The 8,363-nt window shown below is 56.6% G+C and overlaps 1 protein-coding gene across 1 annotated transcript; it reads left to right on the top strand.

Annotated features, from left to right (window-relative positions):
- The first annotated feature begins 6 nt into the window (after positions 1-6).
- Positions 7-7,867, top strand: DECR2 (2,4-dienoyl CoA reductase 2, peroxisomal). The gene is made up of 9 exons (XM_010840886.1): positions 7-149; positions 1,281-1,349; positions 1,681-1,732; positions 2,300-2,435; positions 4,845-4,969; positions 5,038-5,131; positions 5,283-5,387; positions 5,834-6,048; positions 6,920-7,867. Exons 1-8 carry the CDS (start codon positions 70-72, stop codon positions 6,046-6,048), a joined length of 876 nt encoding a protein of 291 aa, XP_010839188.1. The 5' UTR covers positions 7-69; the 3' UTR covers positions 6,920-7,867.
- The last annotated feature ends 496 nt before the right edge of the window (positions 7,868-8,363 follow it).

The raw sequence follows: 8,363 nt of genomic DNA, 5'->3' as shown, positions 1-8,363 counted from the left end.
CCGAGGTTAGAGTCCTGGGATCCCGGCAGGTCTCTGCTGCTTTTGCCACCCAGGCCCGCTCCGAGCGCCATGGCCCAGCCACCGGCCGACGTCAGCGAGGACGATTGTCTCCCGGAGTACCGCCACCTCTTCCATCCGGACTTGCTCCAGTAAGCGTCGGGTCTGGGGCGCCCCAGGGAGCCGGGCAAGGGGCGGGGGCGCCTGCGGTGCGCGCGGCGGGGGACTGAGGTTTTCCTGGGATGTGTGAGGACCCCAAGCCTGGTGGCCAGGCTGTCCAGATGTCCGGGTATCCCAGCGATGCAAGTACTGGTGTTCCGATCTTTGTCCTGCGTGAGCATGTCCTGTTTATCTATGGGGAGGTGGGGACGAGTGTCAAAAAACACAGAGCAAAGGTCAGGAGGAGGAAGGATTAATTATTATTAGCAGCAAGTAAGAACACTGAAGATTTTCCCCAAAGCTGTCTCTCCGAACAGCAAATTTGGGGAGGTTTTAAGCTAAGAGTGCAAGCATCTTAAGTAGGGGTTTGGGTGGTTGATGAAGTCCAAGCGTTAGTTCGTTAAAGTCACGAGTGTCAGAAAAGTCACTATCATCATCTCAGAGGTTCCAGTTGGTCAGGTGACTGAGCACTTCAGGCTGATCTTTACCATCAAAACAGAATTGGGAGACTTTACAACCAGTATATGATTCATATCTTGGCTATTGTTACTTTTCTTGCCTAATGACAGTTGTTAGTTTCTGTATTCTTGTGAGACCTGTCGAGCACAGCACTGTGTCCAGGCTTAGATCACAGAATGGCGTAGGCCCCAGATGGCTTCTCTTATGTCAAGAAAAGCCTGCCTGTTTCTCTTTCTCCAGGAATCTGCTATCCTATCCATTTAGAGGGCGGCTGGAGGAAGGCTTATGTTTTGAAAACATTTCTCATTAATTGATAGCTTTCTGCATAGAGACTTCTAGGTTGAAGAAAGGTGAGGAATGCAGGTCTTCAAAAGCAGCGTTTCTCGAATTTGACCCAAGTGCCCAGTGCAGAGGGTCAGTGGAAGAGCACCTCCCCCATCCCCATTCAACAGCAGTCCCTTACGCTTTTATTCTTTATTTAAACAAATTATTTAGAATTTATTTATTTAGCTGCACTGGATCTTAGTTGTGGCGTATGGGGTCTCGTTTCCTGACCAGGGGTGGCACCTGTGCCCCCTGCATTGGGAGCATGGAGTCCCAGCCAGTGGACCATCAAGGAAGTCTGAACCGGGGCCTCTGTAAAGAGTCTCTGTTTTTTCTCTCAGGGACAAGGTGGCTTTCATCACGGGTGGTGGCTCTGGAATTGGGTTCCGGATTGCTGAGATTTTCATGCGGTAAATAAGCATTGCTGTGTGTGCTCCATGCCCCATCTTGCTGCCCCCTCCTCCTTGGGAGGGGGTCTGGGATCCTGGGCAAAATGCCGGTCAGTGATGGGAACCCCTCTAGTTCCAAGTCCATCAGAGAACATTTGAAAGGGGTCCTGCCACAGTCACTCAGCCCCACGTAGGCCCCTGGGTCCTCTGCCAGCTGTGCCTTCAGCCCCGGGCTAATGTTCAAGCCTGAGACACCCTTGGGGGAGGGGGCCCCTTAGATTGCTGGGCAGGAGCCCTCCTGGGTGTGTCCCTTGCACCTTGCTGCCCTCACTCCTGCTCTCTGGCTTTGCAGGCACGGCTGTCACACAGTCATCGCCAGCAGAAGTCTTCCCAGAGTATCGATGGTGAGGGGGCTGTCCTGTGCCTAGCTGTCCATGGGTGACTTTGGGGGCCAGGAGCCTAGGCCTGGAAGGTCCTGGCCTAGGGTGATCACACCAAAACCAACCTGTCTCCCAAATATGGAGCTTCAACGGAAGTGGTCCCCAGGGATACTCTCGTATTTTTACAGAATCTAATTATCGGGTCCTGTGAAACGACCCTTCTGTTGGGTAGTACTGTGGCCCCAGCAGAGATCTCTGGGCTCAGCAGTTTCTTGAGGGGAGAACATATCTCCCCTGCCACAGCTGGTCTCAGCACAGGGACTGGACATCAGCTGGAGCTGCTGTTGACCTGTGACCAGTGGCCTGGAGGGTGATGAGAGGGGAGAGGGTACAGGATGTCTTAGCCTGTACCAGGGGTTGTGGCCCTGGAGAGGGCTGCTTGGCAGCTGTGCCTCCCCAGGGTGGGTTTCAGCTACAGAATCTGGGTCCCTGGCAGAACCTGGCTCATCATCCTCATTGGATCCTGAAGGGCTGTGCCTCCAGGCGAGGCCAGCAGGCTGCTGCCCACCTCTCTTCCTGTCTGGCTTCTAGGCTGCCAGAAAGCTGGCCGCTGCCACCGGCCAGAGGTGCCTCCCTCTGTCTCTGGACGTCCGAGCTCCCCTGGCCATCGCGGCAGCTGTAGAGCAGGCCCTGAAGGAGTTCGGGAAGATCGACATTCTCATCAACTGTGAGTCCCTGTTGAGCATGACTGGGGGCTTCTGATGGGTCTGCAATACCAGACCTTCCTGTTTGGAAGCCCTGGAACTGTCCTGGCTCCAGGCCACTGTCTGAGTCCAGCTGTGCTCCTCCCAGGTCCATGCAGCCGTGGCTCAGGAGGATGCCCCAAGAACTAGGCTGAATCACAGAGAAGGGTCACTCTCATGTCCTGAAGCTCTCCGTTAAGGAAAAGGGAAGATACATTATTGTTTTAGTATAGTTTTATTTTTCAATACTTATTTATTTATTTGACTGTGTCAGGTCTGGATGGTGGCGCGCAAGCTCAGTAGTCGCAGCTTGAAGGCTTAGTTGCCCCGAGGCATGTGGGACTAGGGGTTGAACCTGCGCCCCCTGTGTTGCAAGTTCAGTTCAGTTCAGTTCAGTCGCTCAGTCGTGTCTGACTCTTTGCGACCCCATGAGCCACAGCACACCAGGCCTCCCTGTCCATCACCAACTCCCGGAGTTCACCCAGACTCACGTCCATTGAGTCAGTGATGCCATCCAGCCATCTCATCCTCTGTCGTCCCCTTCTCCTCCTGCCCCTAATCCCTCCCAGCATCAGAGTCTTTTCCAATGAGTCAGCTTTTTGCAGGAGGTAGTCAAAGTACTGGAGTTTCAGCTTTAGCATCATTCCTTCCAAAGAACACCCAGGGCTGATCTCCTTTAGAATGGACTGGTTGAATCTCCTTGCAGTCCAAGGGACTCTCAAGAGTCTTCTCCAACACCACAGTTCAAAAGCATCAATTCTTCAGCGCTCAGCTTTCTTCACAGTCCAACTCTTACATCCATATATGACTACTGGAAAAACCATAGCCTTGACTAGATGGATCTTTGTTGGCAAAGTAATGTCTCTGCTTTTCAATATGGTATCTAGGTTCGTCATAACTTTTCTTCCAAGGAGTAAGCGTCTTTTAATTTCATGGCTGCAGTCACCATCTGCAGTGATTTTGGAGCCCCAAAAAATAAAGTCTGACACTGTTCCCACTGTTTCCCCATCTATTTCCCATGAAGTGATGGGACCGGATGCCATGATCTTCGTTTTCTGAATGTTGAGCTTTAAGCCAACTTTTTCACTCTCCTCTTTCACTTTCATCAAGAGGCTTTTGAGTTCCTCTTCACTTTCTGCCGTAAGGGTGGTGTCATCTGCATATCTGAGGTTGTTGATATTTCTCCCGGCAATCTTGATTCCAGCTTGTGCTTCTTCCAGCCCAGCGTTTCTCATGATGTACTCTGCATAGAAGTTAAATAAGCAGGGTGACAATATACAGCCTTGACGTACTCCTTTTCCTATTTGGAACCATTCTGTTGTTCCATGTCCAGTTCTAACTGTTGCTTCCTGACCTGCATATAGGTTTCTCAAGAGTTGCAAGGTGGATCCTTAATTACTGGACCACCAGGAAAGCTCCTGTTTTAGTACAGTTTTAGATTCACAGACTAATTGAGAAGATAGTATAAATAACTACTCATACCACACTCCTGCCACACACACAGACATAGTGTCTACTATGAATACCTTGCATTTGTTACAATTGTTAACTATAGTCTCTACTTTACATTCAGGCTCATTTTTGCTGAAATTTCCTTTAAAAACTTCCAGTGTGACAAAATACTCTAGTAAAAATTAATTAAAAAAAAATTAGTGTATTATTTTCCTGCCACTGACAAAGTCATCAGCTGGGCAGCTTCAAACAGCAAGAACGCATTCTCTCACAGTCTCGAGGCCAGAGATGTGAAAGCAAGGTGTAGCAGGCCGCGCTCCCACAGGAGGCTCCGGAGAGTCTGTCCGGGGCCCGGCTTGTGGCTCCTGGGGCTGCTGCCTGGCATCCCTTGGCTCCTGGCTGCATTCCTCCAGCCTCTGCTCTGTCCCTCTGTGCATGGCTGTGTCCCTTTTAAGGACAGCAGTCGTTGGGTTTAAGCCACCCTGTTCAGTATCATCTCATCTTGATGACATCTGCAAAGACCATGTTTCCACATAAAGTTAAGTTTACCTGCACTGGGCTTCCCAGTTGGTGCAGTGGCTAAAGAACCTGCTTACCAACGCAGGAGACACAGGAGATGTGGGTTCAATCTCTGGGTTGGGAAGATCTCCTGGAGAAGGAAATGGCAACCTGCTCCAGTGTTCTTGCCTGGGGAATCGCATGGACAGAGAAGCCTGGTGGGATTACAAAGAGTTGGACACGACTGGACACTCAAGCCATGACAGGCATCAGGTGTTGGGATACACTGAAGAGTGTATCTTTTTGAAGCATGCGATCCAACCCATGACACCTGCTCTGCCCCTCATTCAAGAGTTTGTCCAAAAGCTGAGGTTCCCTCCCTGGCCGGCCTGGACCACCCTGAGGATGCAGTTGCTTTGACCGCCGTTTCCTTCCGCCCGCAGGTGCAGCCGGGAACTTCCCGTGCCCGGCCAGCGCCTTGTCCTCCAACGCCTTCAAGACTGTGATGGACATCGACACCTTGGGCACCTTCAACGTGTCTCGCGTGCTCTACGAGAAGTTCTTCCGGGTGAGTGTCCCGAGGCCGGGGCCTCCCGGTCCTGGCCGCATGCTCACTGCCCCTCTCATGTGTTACAGGACCATGGAGGGGTGATCGTGAACATCACTGCAACCCTGGGCACCCGGGGGCAGGTGCTCCAAGTGCATGCAGGCTCTGCCAAGGCGGCCGTGGGTATGGGCACCCCCCCGGTCTGCCCGCCTGGGTTCCTCCCTGTCCCTGGAGGCCAGCAGTGTCCCAGTGAAGCTGCGCCCCCACCGCGTCCGGGACACGCCGAAGGCCGGGCAGCCCTGCTTCTCCCTCACACAGCCTGCCTCCCCTGCAGATGCGATGACGCGGCACCTGGCCGTGGAGTGGGGCCCCCAGAACATCCGCGTCAACAGCCTTGCCCCCGGCCCCATCAGTGGAACAGAGGGCTTGCGGCGTCTGGGTAAGGCTCCCCCAGCGGGTGCTGCCCCAGGCACAGGCCCTACAGTACCTCTAGGGGCGCTCCTCCTGCCTGGCTGGGACAGGCCCAGGATCAGAGACAAGCGCTCGTGGCTCCCCGGGTGGGCAGAGTCCATCCCCAGCCTGGGAACAGTTCGTGCAGCCCTGCACGGGGCTAGGGGCCGGACTTAGGCAGCTGCCCCTAGAGCTAGAGCCCAGGGGCTGCTGGCCTCGTGAGCCGCACACAAGGAGCCCCGTTGAAGCCTCCAGAGCCTTGGCCGCAAGCAGGGACAGGCCTTGTGCTGGCTCCACAGTGGGGTTACTGGGCCCGGCCCAGGACAACGCTGCCGGAGTCCCCACCATTACCGGATGCGGCTCAGGGGAGGCTGGCAGAGGAAGGTGGTGGCCCCCAGGTCCTGGGACTTGCCTGAACCTCTTTCTCCCTCCCAGGTGCCCCGCAGGCCGGCCTGAGGGCGAAGGTCCTGGCCAGCCCCCTGCAGAGGCTGGGGAACAAGACAGAAATTGCCCACAGCGCCCTCTTCCTGGCCAGCCCGCTGGCGTCCTTCGTGACGGGGGCCCTGCTGGTGGTTGACGGGGGCGCCTGGCTAACATTCCCTAATGACGTCCAGTCGCTGGCAGATTTCTCACCCTCCTCTAAGCTTTAGGTGACGCCCCGCTCCCACCGTCGCAGTCACCCGTGTCCTTGGCCCCCTTCCCAGACACCCACCCTGTGGCCAGGAGTCACTGCGCTGGGCCTGATGCCTTGCCCCTCAGTCTCTTATGCGTATCTCTAGATGTGCTCTCAGGCACCCCGGGCTCCCTGGCTCCGTTTGTGGGGCGAGGCCTGGGTGGTCTTGTGGGCACACAGGGCATGGTGGGGGTGCTGGGAGGGCCCAGCCCCTGCCTCCTGGGTCCCCGTCACAGGGTAGAGACAGGACTTGGACTGGCTCCTGTCCCGTCGGAGGTAGTTGTGGTGAAACACCCAGGGCTCACAGTGTTTGGTCTCCCCACAAAGCTATGGTTGGCGCCGGCTTCCAGACGGACCCCTGGTCTCAGGGGTGAGCCTGCTTGTGGGAGAAGTGATGCTAGTAGGCTCTCTGGTGTGGTGGCTGGCAGACACAGTCAACAGACAGGAGTCTGAGCAAACTCCAGGAGACAGCGAAGGACAGAGGAGCCTGGAGTGCTGCAGCCCATGGGGTCGCAGAGTAGGATGTGACTTAGCATCTGAACAATAAGATGTGTTCAGTCCTCTAGACACACAGAGCGGGGGTCGGGGGTGGGAGTGGGGGAGGCGGCAGCAAGGCCCCAAGTGGCAGGAGGGCGTGCGTGCTGGGCAGGCCCCCCAGTTGCTGGGGTGGAGAGCGCGGGGGGAGGACAGGGAGGAGGCAGGGGGCCACCGTGTCCACTTCAGGAGACACACAGGTCTGGTGGCCTGCTATCGCCCAGCCTGCCACTCACTCCCCCAGGGCTTGTAGGGGGCCGGCCTGGCGTCCCTTGGTACCCCAGTGACCTGGTGTCTGCTGCCACTTCTGACAGGCAGTGGACAGCGCGCTGCAGGGGACTGGTCCACAGCCCATTCTCAGACCGCAGACCTGCCACCCGCCCACCTGCCCAGCCTGAGCGGCAGACCCAGCAGTCCCAGCCAAGCACCTGAAGAGAGACCGGCCCTTCCTCTAGGAGCGGTGCTGCGCCCACGCGCCCTCTCCCCGGCCCTGTCTGTGCGCAGGGAGTGGGGGGCAGTGACCAGGCAGGGACCTGCCCATACGCACTCGGGCGGCCTGTGCTCCAGCACCTGGCCAGGCCCCCGGAGTGTGCCCCGGCCCAACCCAGGGTCAGCGCTTCCCTGCCTGCCCAGCCCCCACCCAGGCTGGGCTTTCTCTCCTGCCTGTGTCTAGGGGGTGCCTCCAGGTGGCTCCCGTGGCCTGGATGGAGAAAAGAAGGTGTTTCAGGCTGTCTTCTCCTGCTCTCCCACTCTGAGACCTTTGCTTGACCGAAATCCAGACTGGGAAGGCTGGAGGAGTGTGTCTGAGAGCTGCCCCCAGGCCTGTGTCCTGCGTGCTCTCCCCCGGGTGTGTGGGCTGCAGACAGGACCTCTGCTGGCACAGGTCGGGGTGCTCCCACCTGCCCTGGAGAGGACTTAGTCCTTGGTCGTTGGGGGCTCACTCTCTGGACCCTCCAGGAGGCCTGGCCCCATTGTCACCCTCCCTCAGGCCCAGGGGGAGGGGGATCTCTGGACCCTCAGTTGTTCCCCAGTGACACACATTCAGGCCAAGCCCTTAAGGGGGCCACTTGGATCCTGGGCTTGTTTTGTGTGCTGTTAAAAGCTTCAGCGTACTTAGCTGTTGGTCTGCCCTCTGGCCGGACAGGTGGCTCACTGCCCTCCTCGACACCCCCTCCCATATCATCCATTTGCATAAGCACAGTTTCTAGAGTTTTGCCAGAAAATGCATTTCCTTAAAAAATAAACATCTTATTATAAAATTATATATTCAGTGGACGTCACAGTATTTTTGGAAGGAGAAGGAGGACACCTGGACTGGTGATCTGGGCATTGAGAGGTAGCAGCGTGTCTCCTTTTTGTCTTTCTCCTGTGAAGAGTTTAGAAAACACTTTGCCTAATGCCTGAAATGCGCGCCCCTGCCCACCACCCGCAGATGAAGGGAGCCTAGGAGCAAGGGTGGGAAGGGTGTCCTCCAAGGCTGGGCCTGGGGCTGCCACTCGCTCTGGGCTTGAGCCCTCTGCCGCAGGCACCCGCACCCACCTGAGTTCCTTCCCACCCTCGCGGTGCAGGGGCAGGGAACCCAGTGGGCAGAGGGGTCTTGCTTGCCGCTTAAACCAAGGCCAGGAGGTCCACCAGCAAGGCAAGTGGGCACTTGCCATGGCAGGAAGGCAGGTGCCGGGGAGAGGAGCCACAGACCCCTCGTGCCTGAGAGCTGGGGTCTGCTGTCCCCGAGGAGATGGAGAAGGCCCGGGGAGGCTG

The sequence above is a fragment of the Bison bison genome, unplaced genomic scaffold (assembly GCF_000754665.1).
Source record: "Bison bison bison isolate TAMUID 2011002044 unplaced genomic scaffold, Bison_UMD1.0 scf7180017846849, whole genome shotgun sequence".
In the NCBI taxonomy this organism is placed as follows: domain Eukaryota; kingdom Metazoa; phylum Chordata; class Mammalia; order Artiodactyla; family Bovidae; genus Bison; species Bison bison.
This window is presented reverse-complemented; position numbering and strand designations above follow the sequence as displayed.

Coding starts and splice junctions, on each gene's coding strand:
- DECR2 (XM_010840886.1), top strand. CDS start 70: ATGGCCCAGCCACCGGCCGACGTCAGCGAGGACGATTGTCTCCCGGAG. Junction 1,733..2,299: donor GTCTTCCCAGAGTATCGATG/GTGAGGGGGCTG, acceptor TCTGGCTTCTAG/GCTGCCAGAAAGCTGGCCGC. Junction 5,132..5,282: donor CTCTGCCAAGGCGGCCGTGG/GTATGGGCACCC, acceptor CCTCCCCTGCAG/ATGCGATGACGCGGCACCTG.